Source organism: Corvus brachyrhynchos, unplaced genomic scaffold (assembly GCF_000691975.1).
Source record: "Corvus brachyrhynchos isolate BGI_N302 unplaced genomic scaffold, ASM69197v1 scaffold514, whole genome shotgun sequence".
Lineage (NCBI taxonomy): Eukaryota > Metazoa > Chordata > Aves > Passeriformes > Corvidae > Corvus > Corvus brachyrhynchos.
Window position 1 is genome coordinate 3321986 of NW_008238319.1, and position 14533 is coordinate 3336518.

Below are 14533 nucleotides of genomic sequence, written 5' to 3' on the forward strand. Positions count from 1 at the left end.
TGGCTTCCCCACCGCCCGGCGCCATCCCTGCTCCGAGCGCATCGCCGCACCCAGAGACTCTGAAAGCCAAACTCAACCAAAGTTTGAAGGCTCTGGAAATACGCTCCAGCTCTTCTTCCCAATTTTTCACATGTGTATTTCCAATGCAGCCTTTCTGTATTTCAGTTATTTTAAAGCAACTATTTATTTGTGGTAGGCACCATATATAAAGGGCAGGCCCTAAAAGATTCTTCTGGCTTTACAAAGACATTTTCAGGAGTCTTAAGAGTTCCTTCGATGAAATATTTTCTCTTGTAACACATAACAAATATCGTGGCTTGCTGAAGAAACACCCCTCTCTAGACCTGAAGCCCGTATTTTTCTCCTTTTATTTATAGAATGCCCACTTTCTGCAATTACTTCAGTCTTCCAGCCCTCCCTTCATCCATGCACACCCTTTACTGAAATAGTTCCATGTCTTTATCGTAGTTATTAAAAAATGAGTTGAGTTTCATTAGAATAGAAGGTGGAACATGCTGCAACTATGGGCCAATATTTGTACTGCATCTTTTAGAAAAAAAAAAAAAAACCCCAAAAGGCAGATTTCAGTCTTTCCTTAGTGACAGAACCCTTATTTTTGTGTCCTTTTCTAGGTATGCTGATATTCAATGTTCTCAGGCACAGGATGGGATTGTTGAGGTGTCCTGTGCAGGGCCAGGAGTTGGACTGTATGATCCCTGTGGCTCACTTCCAGCTCAGGATATTCTGTGATTCTATTCTGTGATTCTGTTTCTGTGATTTACATGGACAATGAAGTTACATTCCATTTACAGAGCTGTAAATAAGCATCATATTTATGGGAAAACACCTTTCAGAATCACCTGGAATGATGGGGAAGGGAGCAGTATTAATTAACCAGAACAGCACACTCCCTGTAATTCTGTGGACACCAAAAACCCACGGGGCTACAGAGATTGCTGAGCTTCAGCAAGCAGCTGTGACAAAGCCACCACCACACACCAGGTGTTTCTTTCTTACCTCTTGAGCAGAAAGGAAGTGAATGTGCAATAATTTCCTCTCGCTGTCCACCAAGGGTAGAAAAGTAACAGTAACATCATCGTCAGTGTTCAAATTAGCACCAGCGCCTCGATTGCCATAGCCATCATTCTCCATGGCAACCAGGGCGGAGAAATGGCCCCTCGTGTAGCCCAGAGCTATGGGACTTTTCCAACAGAAACTCTGTTCCCATAACAAAGGCAAATACACACCTGTGGGGAATTAAAGCACAGGGTAAGGCTCAGAACTGGTGTTCAACAAGGAAGGATTTTGATACAAACCTTGTGGTTTTGGCTGAACTGTAACAGAAGCACATCACTTTTAAAACATATTTGGTTTGGCCTGACACTGACACACTCTTCAGTAGAGCTAATTGTTATTAACTAACACAAATCAAGCATCTTTGCAACTGTACAAGTTTAGACACAAAAGATTAAAATCACAACCAATACATTACTACAGCCCTAAAATTTATGGTCTATAGTGCAGTGATGAACGAAAAACAAGGTTAGAAAAGCAGCCTTTTATGTTTGGTAACTCTTAAAAAAAAAAAAGAAAAAAATCAGATTCTGCATCACAGAAATAAAGGCTACAGTCAGATGTCTATTTTTACCAGAGCAAAAATTCCACCATCTGCTCACAAAACCTATTATTAAAAGAACTCACTGCACAAAATGTTACTCAGCACTGATGTAACCCATCCCAGAGAATGGGACTGCTCATATACAGTACTCACAGATTCAATTAACACACATCAATTATTCATATCAATTTAAAAAAAAAAAAAAGGAAAAAAGCACCAAAAAGCTTTTTTACATTTTACTACTTTGCTCAGCTACAACCAACACCTGATGCCACAGATTCTGAGAGGAACTGCACTTTTTCTCCCCACCACTTTTAGCAATAAAGACAGCAATTTGCTTGAGGTCTCAAAATAAAACTGGAACTCCTTTCTTCCAGAAACATAAATAATTCTTGGTGTGTACTGCAAGACAACTTAAGCAAAGGCACAGCTCACCTTGTGACAGGTTAAAAATAGCCCCACATAAACTCAAGTGCACATGTAGCATAGCAACCCCTCTAGTACAGCTGCTGCTGCAAACACGGCGCTCCTCCAACAGCCACGGAGAGGGAAGGGCAACGCTAAAATGGGAATCGGAGGCAGGGGGTGGCTTTGGAGGTTCTACTAAAGTTTTGAGCTCATCTTTTTGTGCTGCAGTAAAAATTAGTGGGGGCTGCCAGTAAATAATTGTCCCTTTTTCCCCCCCTTGTTTTTGAATTAGCAATCAAGAGCTACCTAAAAGTCTTGCCATTTATTTAAAATGAAGATTCACTCAAGTTTTTACCACACCACGATTTAAGGACAGATCCTTCTAATACCTTCTTAGCCCTCCCTTCCTCCTGTCCCCATCATTAAGTCTCACTCTAATGCAACATTAAACACAGAAGGTGAAGAACACAGGATAAGCCTTCACCAGAAAGTTTCAGATCTTTGCATTAAGGGAAAGAACCAAACATCCAGTCAAAATTCCAATTTACAGATAACATCCAGTCAAATGTAAGGAAGACAGTCCCCCAATTCCTGGGAATCAGTTCTTCATGCACACAGAGCACAGCTATGTGCCCTTTCAGGACTGAAACTCATCTGGTTGCCTCCATGCCTACACTGAAATTCAGCAAGTTTTGGAAATCTTTTTTCACCATTGTTTTATCTTGTTGAAAATTCCACATTAATCATTTCCCCAAGACAGAAGGCTGTGCTACACTTTCCATTCCTCCTCAACACTGTGATGAGCTCCACAAGAAAAGAATTTCAAGCATTGCCAGGGAGAATATCTAGTGCTCTTAGGAGTTATAAAAGTCACGCTGATATAAAGTGAGAAGGTTGTATAACAACAGTTGACATGAGCACAAGCCACAGAAAATAAAGAGTATGGGCTAACACCTATCCTGAAGCCACCCACATAGGATTTAGTGTCTCCAGCCTGACCTGATGATCACTTCCGTCAGTTACCTTTTTTTCTGTTCAATTTTAAAAGCTGCATATTTGTGCCACTAAATACATGTGGCCAGACAAGGAGGGTCTGACCAGGGTCATAGTTAGGGCCTGAGCAAACAGGTCTTCCACCACTGAAGCTTTAGTATTTAAAGAAGCATTAACAATCAGCTGGAATCTGGGAAACAAGGAGGCTGGCAATTATGGGACTCACAGCAGCTACAGCAAGGATGCCAAGCTGGAACAAGGAATCCCTGGAGAAAAAATTCTTGTCAGGGAGAGTATTTTAGGGGTGGATAAGAGGGTGCTACAAACTGAACCGTGATGTTGAACAAGCATTAAAAAAATTCAATTCCCCATTTCTATTATAACCCACAATTACAGAGTGGTTTGGGTTGAAAGGGACCTTAAAGCCCAACCAGTTCCACCTCCTGCCATGGGCAGGGACACCTTCCACAGGGCCAGGTTGTTCCAAGCCCTGGCCAACCTAGCCTTGAACACTTCCAGGGACTTTTCTGGCGGATGTGATGTTAAACAGAGGCAGGGTGCTACCCAGATACTGAGGGACACCCCAGCACTCCCCAAAGCTCCACATGCTGAGCACAGCCCACACACAGGCCCAGAGCAGGAGCCTCCTCCTGGCAGCCCACCCCACTCGGAGCTCACGGCTGTTGGGTTTCAGCTGTGCCAATGGCATTTGATTAGCACACATTAACCACAAAAATGTGGCTGGGCAGGGAGAGGAGCAATTCCAGGTACTGCGACACAGGACTCCAAGTTCACCTGTTCCCCGTGCTGCGTGTTTCCATGTATGGCTGGATGTGGCTTGTGGCAAGCAAATCTCAAGTCATAACTATTTGGCTGCCTAAATTCCTGGAAACCCATGTGCTGTAAAAGGGTGTTCCAGGCACCCTGTTTCCCTCTGGTTCACAGAGCAAGAAACCATTTCAGCACATTTAGGCCATGTAATACTTGTCTGCCTCGATGCCCAATCTAGGAAATAAAACCATTTGCAAACCACCAAGCCTTAGAATTAAAAGCAACACAAACCTGGCAAGTCAGATTTAAGTGAAACGAGTAACTGTTCCTTCCCAGCCTTTCATCCTCAAAAAAAAAGTTAACATGTAACTAAAAAGACTACCAAACTTTTAGACTCCACAAAAAAGTAATTAATTTCCCTAGATAAAGTTTTGTTACTGCCCCAAACTTAGAAGCCAAGACTCTAAATAGTTATAAATTAACATTAACTCCACAGTTTGGGGTTTCCTATACATCATGGGTTTGCCTCCTTCCAAAGTCACCATACTTCTTTTCTTTCAAATCACAAAGATGTTTTGGGAAGCCCTCTGCTAAGCTATAAATAAAGAGTGGGTCATCATCAAGCAGGTGTACTTGAGGCCAGGAATATGAACTGTGGGCAAAACAAATGTCCCAACCCCCTGGAACACACACAGAGCCTTCCCCACGGGTTTTATTTACAGCTCAGGATGTGAAGATGCTCCCAATCCCCTCTCATATTTTATTATCTGAATAGTAAAGTATTAGCATGTAATAGAGGGGAAAGTTGCCCACAGATTTGGTTTGCAAAGCAGAAAATGCATCTTTAGAAATCTACAGATGTTAAGTCTAAGCAAAACTGGACTGAGTCATCTTCGTATTTATGTTAAGGACAGTCAGGCTGTCTTGGAGATGAGGAGAAAAAGTCAGAAAGAACCTGATCAAACTATGCAAAATTATAATACTAATGAGAAATAAGTCAGTATTCACACCACACTTGCTGTAAAGTGTAAATTACTGAAACACAGATAAATTTTAAAAACTTCCTTTAAAGTACATCATGGAATTCACTTTTACAGGCACCATGCCTACTATAAAATGAAAAACTGCAAGTTTGGAGAGATTGTTTTGTTCTTTTTAATAGCAAATGAAAATTTACCTACAACAGAATTCCATCCTTTTCCAGACAGTCCCTTCATGTCACTATTGATTTACAGCCCAACCTTGTTTAAAACTGAATTTAAAAAAACAAATGCGTACCTTGGAAGCGGGTATATCCTAATGTTTCTCCCCGAAAACTCTTGTAATATTTTACTCCATAAACTATAATTGGTCTTCTAAGAATATGTGCAAGTACAAAAATGTGTGTCTGCTCCAAACTCGCTCCAGGCTGAACCAAACACAAAGAAAGACATCAATTGAAACACAACTTACCATCCTGTGTGTTGAAATTTAAAAAAACAGTCTTCAAGTTGAGAGAGAAAATGCTTTTAAGAGTGATAAAGCTTTAACAGGAAAAACAAAAGACTGGGAAATTATTGGAAATAAGGAAAAACATTTCAGCTTGTCAGCTGTCAGCAATAATTCTCTGTCCTATTGCCCAGATTCAATGTAATGGATTTCATTCCCCACTTAGAAGTGAAACTCTACATAATGTTAGGTCTAAAAATAATGCACTCATCTGAGGGCACTTTAAGGCAAATACCTTTTGATGATAGGAAAAGGGCACATCCAAAACAAACCTCAAAGAAATAGCACCAAAATCATGTTTATACTTTAAAAGAGGAGCTAAAAATATTCCTATAGCTGGAAGCTTATAGGAACATAAATCTCATTTTGGAGGGGAGTTATAAAACCTCAGCTTGCTGGAGTTTGAGCAGTGTAAGCCGACAGGTTTGGAGGTGTGTTTTGGGAGGTAAAAGTGCTGCAGGAGCTGGAGGCAGGATATTAAACACATGATTATCTACTAGTTTGTTCTACAGACTTCACCTTAATACCATCATTTGTTTTTTGTGTTGCACTGCTTAATAGCAAGCTCAAAAATTTTAATTTCAAATGAACCTTTCCATACTTGCAGAAGAGTTTATTCAGTAATATTTTAAGATCATTGGCTTAAGAGGGATGTTTTTCCTTCATACAGGATATTCCCCAAAACCACTTCTAGTTCTGAAATTTCTTTCAGAAATTAAAATATCTTTTCCAAAAGCCCTCTGACAAAGGAGTTTTCTTACCTGGCTTGCAAGAGAGAGAATGAATGCCCAATCTTCCTGCCACTGTTCCTCTCGCAAGGAGAAATGTAAACCGAAGCTTTGGGAATACCATGATTCCCTCTCTTTCCAGCGTGTGTAGAACCTAAGATGTTAAGGGAGAGAGAGAGAGAGAGAGTGGCAAAGGCAAAAACATTTACTCAACCACCATAATCCTGACAGCAATATTTAACCCTTGCAATCCTTTATCCCAAGAAGGGGGAAAAAAGAGAGCAAGTATCAGGAAAACTGATTTTGTTTTGGTTTTTTTTTATCTTCAGGAGACTCCATTTATTAATCCTCATTTAAGAGCCATTTAAAAAAGAAATGCAATTTCGACAGCAAACATGATCCAAGTTCCTACCAGGCTCCTGCCCAGTTTGATACTTCTTGCAATAGGGGTTTTTTAAGTCTTATTTAGGCTTATTTAAGTGTTGATATACAGGGAACATAAGTAAGACATTCCATTTCATACAAGAGGAGTTGCTCATTCTTCTCACACAAAAAATACAGGTATTTTTCTATTTTTAACAACATCCTGAGTTAATTAACTTCAAAGTACTTGCACATCAATTTCCAACAGCCCATGGTTAAGAGGCAGAATCTGTTTTCTACCAGATTTTGGAGCAAAGGGGTGGTAATTCCATATTATATGGAGTTGTAAAGCAGTGTGGATAAGAATCAAATATGCAATGTGGGATTTAGTTTAGTTATGATATTTTATTTAACCATTTACCAAGAGAAATGACACATTAAGAAGATGATGTTTACTTTTAAAAATTTTAAACTCTATATAATCACCACACTATGAAAAAGCCACAACTTCATATTAGGAATCAGGATTTAGGGAACAGTGCTAAGCCAACTTTTAACAACGGTCTTTCCCGTGAAGACAAAGAAACCATTCTGAAGTTTCAGCTTATTAAAAAAGTCACTGAAATGAACTCATTTAATTAAAACTTGAGAGTATTAGCAGACAGTGAGTGTGTGTGGATAAGATCTTTCCTATGCTTTCAGTGAAGCTGGAATCACCCTAAAATCTTGGTGTGTAGGACAGCAGCCACCAGCCAGGCTGGCTTTCCTGAGTCCATCTAAAGCCCTTGCATGGCTTAAAATTCCTATTACTACGATGTTTAGATAGGTCTGTGCTAATTCACAGTAATATATCCACAGGGAATCTCCTGGATCTGCATTCCAGCTTTTATCCAAACACACCAATATTTCCACCTTTGCAGCTGATAAATATTTTGCCTGTTTTCTCCCATAAATCTCTAACTGAGCACTTTGTGCTAAATGAATTCATTCCCAGGTCTCCTGAAAGACATTTAATCAGATTCTGGGTGAAAGAAAAGAAAAAAAAAAAAGCAAAACAACAACAACAAAAACTCCCACATCACCAGAGTAAGAGAGAAAGCCCAGAAAATTCAAGGGAAAAAAAGAAAAAAAGGAAAAACACCAAACTACTCCCCAAAAGCTTGACTGATTGTTAAAGTGTTCTCCTAAAGAAATTTCTTCCCTGAGTTAGTCAGCCATACACAAGATTTTGATCTTATTTAAAGCAAACTTTTCAGGTTAACACAAGAGAACTGAATGCATCCATTAAAGAATAAAATTCTGAAAGTCAACTTAGGGCATGTGCCCATTCTCCAGCAAAAGCTAATGGTGGCATACAAAAAGGGACACATCAGAACACACTTTTGTGTAAACTAAAAAAGTGTAGCTACTGAAAGGTGAGTGGAAAAGCCTCTGGGAACTTCACTATGGAGCTTTTTCCAAGTACCACATACAAGACTGTCTCTGGTAAATAGATTTCTCTTTGTTTAGCATCTAAACAAATAGAACAAAACAAGGTCAAGTGAGTTACATGAGTGTTTTCTGTCTGACTATAAAAATACCCATTTTTAAGTTCTTTGTGGAGGCTTTGAAGAATAATTCCACTAGATAAAAGTTTAAGCAGGGATTGTTTTTAAGAGCCTGTTCCAGTGACGACATTGCTTCCAATCAGCCACATGTCCTAGCCCACAAAATTAAATGTATCTTCTCAAATGGAATCTATACAGCAAGTATAGAATGTACAGGATGATCAATTTACAACAAAACCTGGCTAAAAGACTTATTCTAAAGACTTGTTCCTAATAAGGAACATGACTTGTTCCTTACAGACTTGATCTTTAAAGTCTGAAGACTTGTTCCTATAAAGGAACACACCAATCAGTTAAAAATTATGCTTCTAATAAGGATAAAGATTAAGCAAATTCAGAGTAAAATGAAAATTCTGTCTAGACATAAACTAAAAAGCTTAACAAGATTTAATAGCCTCTAAATGAGTGTTACATTTATATACACCAATAAGTCAACCACAGTTAACACCAACATTTTGAGAGATTTAATCCAAAGCTCAGTAGTTTGCAGCATGTTTTTGGATACCATGCTTGGTTTTGTTACCATAAAGAGCAAAACCTGTTCTGTTTTGGCCTGATGGGAGCTGCCTGTGATGCCAAGGAAATTCCTGCATGGACAAGATGCACACTCCATGCTGAACAACACCAAAGCAGTGACAGATCCTTTCAGACACTGGTTCCTGGGAGAATTGCTACTGAGACATCACTTTCTGGAATCCAGCTCCGGAGGCTAATTTGGGCAGTTCTCTCCCAATAGCACAAAATTTACTTAGAGGTACTCCTAAATTAACCTTTGTTGTTGACCTCCTGCACAGCACTGAGGACGGGGACAGGCTCTTTCTGCAGTATGTGCTGACAGTGTTTCTCCTGTCCTTGACTACAAGAACATCAAATAAATGATCACCTGTGTCTTGGATTATCAGTCTTTATCAGCTCATCCCTTAGTCCAGGACACCCTGGAGAGCTGCTGGACAACCACTGGGGGTCCAACTAAGATCTTCCCTCTAGCAGAAGCAAACCACACTATCCAACTAAAGAAGGTTGTCAGTGCAAAGCAACCGAAGTTGTTTTACAGAATGATGAATCAATTTTATGGCCAAATGACAGAATAAGTTAAATGCCAACACTCTGTGCTTTACTGCCATTATTTTAGCAGGCAGAACAGGGATAAAAAGAGCAGTCCTGAGTAAAGCCATAACTAAGCAGATGGAATGAAAATACTGAAAAGTTTATAAGGAATAAAAAAGGCTGTCTTCTACTAACAATCTTCTGCACAGCTCCCACCAAGCAGCAAGGCATGGCATGTGCATGATTTACATTGCAAGGACACAAATTCCAGCTGCAGTAACTGTGGTTAGTGCATGCTTGACAAGTATAAAGCATTTTAGTGTTTGAAATGCCATTTGCTGAGCATCACACGCCATCCCTGCGTTCACAGTGCCCAAGTTTCCAGTGCTCATATTTAAAACGTAAGATTAAGATCACAGCCGGGACCACGGTGACTCGACAGCTTCGAGGAGCACAATCCCAGGGAACTGGGGAGGGGTGGCTGTGGGGTTTTGCCACTACAGCACATGGAAAAAGCTGCCCTAACTCACCAGTGGGAACAGTCGTGTAAACTGTCGTGCAGAGCCTTGCGCAGCACGGAGTCCTTGTCGTAGATGCCCCAGGTGGCCTGGAGCACGGAGTCGAGCAGGCAGTCGCCAGCAGTGCGGTTCCAAAGTGCGTACAGCCTGCTGTCCAGGCGTGTCCCCAGCTCCAGGGACCAGTTAATGATGGGAGACTCCTCTTCCAGCTCTGCAACGGGACAGCCAGCTCTTAAACACTCCACTTACTTATCTCAGAGAATTCAGACAGAAGAATAATGGCACAGTCTCAATAATCTGCCCCTCTGCATGAATAAAACTCTGCTTTCCTTCGTACTACAAGGAACAGGTGAACTACATCGGCAGAAGAAATTTCTTCTACTGTCAATAAAATAAACCAAAAGCAAACCAAACCATAGCATGACATCATTTGTTTGAGGATTGTTACTGAAATGAAAAGATTTTTTTCAGTTTTCCTTAAAAAGCTTGTGACTCAAAACTGACTTCTAAAGATTTTTAAAGCTCTACAGAGATACACTACAAACATGATTTCTACAGACTCTATTCTCCCTCTGCTGCATAAATAGACTGGAAACGTTAAAATTAAAATAGTTTTACATGGGCATGCAGTGACAGGTTAAGGGGGGATGGCATCCTACTGCCAAAGGGCAGGGTTAGATGGGATATTGGGAAGGAATTGTTCCCTGTGACAGTGGTGAGCCCTGGCATAGGCTGCCCAGACAAGCTGTGGTTGCCTCATCTGTGGAAGTTGCTGGTTTGGAGCAACCTGGTTGAGGGGAAGGTCTTTAAGGTCCCTTCCAGCTCAAACCATTCTGTGACTTTATGAATTCCAGGGTGAAGATTAACATGAAAGCATCCAATCTCTGCTTAAAACATGTTCATGGACAAAGCCACATATATAAAGACACACGTAGTTTATTTTTAGTAAGAGAAACATTCTCTGATGAAAAGCCAGGATGATCCCAGCTGTTCTCGGTGCATTTACCTTTCTGAACATCTCTGTCAAGTACTTCATCAAATAATTTTTCCTGGACTGTGGGTGGTAAATCTTCAATATCTGGAAAAACAGACAGCAAATACAAGAGTCACTTAATGCTACTGTAAAAGAGACATCACCAGCTGCTGCTCAGGAGAACTCACAGAACAGCTTTTGCCCTATCAGGTCTAACACTTCCTCTGGAAAGCTGCTGTCATGTGCTGCAATCCTAAGCAATGGTTTTCCACCTATCTGAATGGCTTCTTCTCTGCAGTATATCCCAATGGACAGATACAGTTTGTCAAGGAATGTGTTCTTCTCCAGAATATCCACTTCCTTAATCATCTCATTCAGACCTCAATAAAATAGTTTTGAGAACCCCAAAGGTTTGCAGATAAGTTAGAAAACAAGAAATGGGAAAACCATTGAGCCATGGAAAATGCCCCCTACTGACAACTGCTCCAAGAACTTTAGAGACAGAATTTGCAACTACCTTATAAAAAAGAAGGAAAAAAAACCAACAAACACTCTCACACATTCTAAAACTCAGCATGTGCCACACAGTAAATATTTGCTCCTGGCCTGCATTCCAAAAGGATAAGCAGTAAAGGGTTGCCAGGCAGAGCAGCAACCAGAGAAACTTTGCTGGTTTTAGCACAATCATGAAACTTAAACATGTGAAAGTTAAGGCAATAAATAAAATAGGAACAGGAATATCCAGCATCCCTTCAGGCACTCTAGGGGATAAGGACTGGGGCCTAAGTGGTATTTCAAGGACACAAAGATCTCTCTTAATTGCAGTGTGGTAGCTGCCAGTCCTGCTCAGATGTCCAATACCCCAGGGCTTTTAAGTCCACATTTAGGCACATGAGTTGCTACTGAAGCACATTAATGCTTGGTGCAGGCAGGGTGATGTGGGGTGGTCCTTTTTTTGTGTGATTGATTGGGGCTTTTAAAGCTAAAACTGCTTTTAGTGGCCAGCAATCAATTTAAAAGCTTTGCACTCTAACATCCATGCATTGGCTTTTCAGGAGGATCCAATCTGTTAATTTGAAAGGTTGAGTGGAAACTGGTTCCTAAACTACATTGTTTAGGTAATATCTGAACAGAACTGTGTGATTTATACTTCTATCCTTGGAAATGCTCTCTGGAGCCAAACTGCAAAAGGTGTGCAATTGGCAAAGTGTGAGGAAAGTGGAAAGTCTTGATGCTTTTGAACAGTCTTATTTTCTAATTACTTAATGGCTTAATGTGTTAAAAAGCTGCACAGTGCTTTAAGATGTGTCTCTTGAGAACACTGAACAAATCCTTCAGCTCTGGAGAGAACAACATTTCTCACGTGTGTTAGGAAATCCTTCTGTTGCCCGTTTCCTTCTCTCCCCCAAAAAGCAATGAAGTTTTAGTCTCCTACAGACACCCTGTACACCCACCCTACCTGCCTCTCATACACAACCCACAGAGTACAACTGAATACAGCACCTCAATCAGGTACCCAAGTGGTAAATATTATCCAGACTTTTTGAAGAGGAGGAGATGAGGTAACACTCAACCAAAAGGGTTCCAAATAGAATTCTTAAAATGTTTTATAAAACACACAAAGAGATCTGCTGATTGGCACAGTTTCCAGCTGCATATTTTCTTACTGCTTCTAGCATTTCTATTAAAGGAAACAGCTACTGAAGATTAAAAGTCTTCTAATAGCTCCTTGTTAATAGATAAACATTCTCTTGATCTCAGAGTACCTCAAAAGTATTCAAAAAGTGCTATTGCTACAAGCAGGTACAAAGAACAGCTCTGGGTCTCAAGAGAAAGGACTGGAAGCTAAAATAGCCATGTGAAAAGTTGTACCATGGACCAGAAATGTCTGGGCTCCAATATTCACTTTAAATACAGCCTTTCCTTAGAACATACCACTTTTCTTCCATTTCTTCATGTCTAAGTAGGACAACAGATGCTCAGCTCACAGGAGCAATGCATGGATGAAAGTGTGCAAATACTGAGCAATTAAATTCAACTATTAAATCTGATCTAATAAAATAGGTCTTAATAAATAAACCTCTTAATAAACAAATTAATAAAGCTCTTAATAAATAAAACCTGCACACACATCACCACCAGAAAGTCAAAATACATTATTTTCAACTAGTGACCAAGCAATAAAATCTTCCAGCAGGAAGAAGGGTTTTGTAGCTACCTGCAGGTAACGTAAACGTCACAAGGTCAGTCAGAAAATAGCAAGCAAAGTCTCCCTTTCGCTGATGAAGAGATGCAGCAATTTCACGGCGGATTTGTTCCGTGACCTCTGGACACACCATGGCAGGAAAGCCCTTGGCTGCATGCTGGGATACCTGTAACACAACACAGTTACTGCACTCAGGATTATCCCATTAAATATGAAGATTTGGGAGGGATGACCACCAGCAGAGAGTACTTGGTTAGCAAGGAATGCAAGAGACCTATAAACACTGGCACTCTGAAAGATTGAAAGTTTAGTGACTCCTAATGAACTGTCTCATTTGTCATGGAAATGATAACTGGTTAAAAACATCGTTCAATCAAAGCAATGATTTAACAGGTGACCACTCCCAGCTGAAAAAGAGATAAAAACGGGAAAGAGCTCATAATAACGGCAATCTCAAATCTCATGCATGAGCCCAGTCTAGGTTTAACAAAACTTCATTACCGCAGTACTAGACAGTTTCCTACAAACAATCTTCCCAAAAACTATTAAGCTAAGATAGTTAAATTTCTACAGTTCTAGTCATCACTGGCAGCAGAAACTAGTTCAACAAGGAAGGGCAAGTGGCACAGGGATGACACCAGATGCATATTAAAAAAACACCTTTAAGACCCACATTTTCACTCATTCATATCCTAGAAAAGGAAAGTATCACTGGGGCTCAAGCACTACTAAGCATTTTCAGAAATGGCAAGATGAGTCAGTATTCCTAGGCACCGAAATAAACCAACCACAAAAGTCTATAAGACAGTATTTCAGTAAATTAACTTGTTTTTAAACATGTAACTCCATCCACCCAGAGTTATGCAAGCAGCACAAAGCTACTGCTATTAGTCGTATATAAATATATACTCAAGGCTTTAGCTACATTTGTCTTGCTTCATCTACTCTTTTTAATTATTCAACACTGAGCATTCCATCATCTTTATGTGCTTTGCAGGCAAATAGCAGCTTTCAGAATTGCACAAGGCATCAGGGAAGGAGGCAGAATAAAAATCTTGCCCTGATCAGGTGAGGAACCAAAAGTCTGAGTTGAAGAAAACAGACAAAAAAGGATAAAAGAATTATTTACAGGGCAAAGATGGAGAACAGCAAGTCACCAGAAGTGAGGTGACAGAAGGTAATGGAACATGGAAGAGCAAAACAACAGAAGAACCAGTCAGTTTATAAAATGGGCAAAAAATAGAAAAAATTCAGCAATTTTGCAAAGCAAGAAAATTACTTCACTCTGGAAGAGAAGCTCCCACAAAAGCCAGGAAGGCCAGACCAGGTAGACTTACTCATTAACAAACTCAGAACAAACTACGCTGGCACTGATGTCAGCGCTTTGCTTTGAGAGCATTTCCTCTCCCCCACCCAGAGCACAGGAAGCCTCACAATAGCTCACTTCCACTGCCAGTAAGGTCACAACGTGTGCCAAGACTGTTCATTAATGAGAAAACTGAACATCCTCAGGACCATCACAACAGAGTCTCTTAAAGCAAACTCACTTCTTGAGGAGAAATCCAAGGCACAAAGCAGCAATTCACATATATTCTAACAACACCACAGGTCAAAGCTGCGTGCCTCTGGCTGCACACAGTGGTGTGGTTACATAAAATGCTGCTCCCTCTCTGCAAGGGCCAGGGGAACCCACCTCAGTGAGGAGGATGGCCAGCATGTCCTGCCTCTGGAAGCGGATGGCCAGGTGCACGAGGGTGTAGCCCACGTCGAAGGCGGGCGGGCGGGTCCGCCGCCGGACCTCCTCCTGCGTCCG

General features: G+C 40.6%; 1 protein-coding gene across 2 annotated transcripts in view; it reads right to left on the reverse strand.

The window, feature by feature from the left end:
- The window catches only part of ZRANB1 (zinc finger RANBP2-type containing 1), a 43148-nt gene that overhangs the window by 4139 nt on the left and 24476 nt on the right, over positions 1-14533 (reverse strand). For both annotated transcript variants that reach the window (XM_008633333.2, XM_017733874.1), the window contains exons 4-10: positions 14414-14533; positions 12733-12886; positions 10548-10619; positions 9554-9752; positions 6040-6160; positions 5069-5198; positions 1018-1247 (exon numbers count right to left, since the gene is read on the reverse strand). The exon at positions 14414-14533 is cut by the window's right edge and continues 56 nt beyond it. In XM_008633333.2, the coding sequence (XP_008631555.1) occupies positions 1018-1247; positions 5069-5198; positions 6040-6160; positions 9554-9752; positions 10548-10619; positions 12733-12886; positions 14414-14533 (1026 nt within the window). The remainder of the gene's footprint in view (positions 1-1017; positions 1248-5068; positions 5199-6039; positions 6161-9553; positions 9753-10547; positions 10620-12732; positions 12887-14413) is intronic.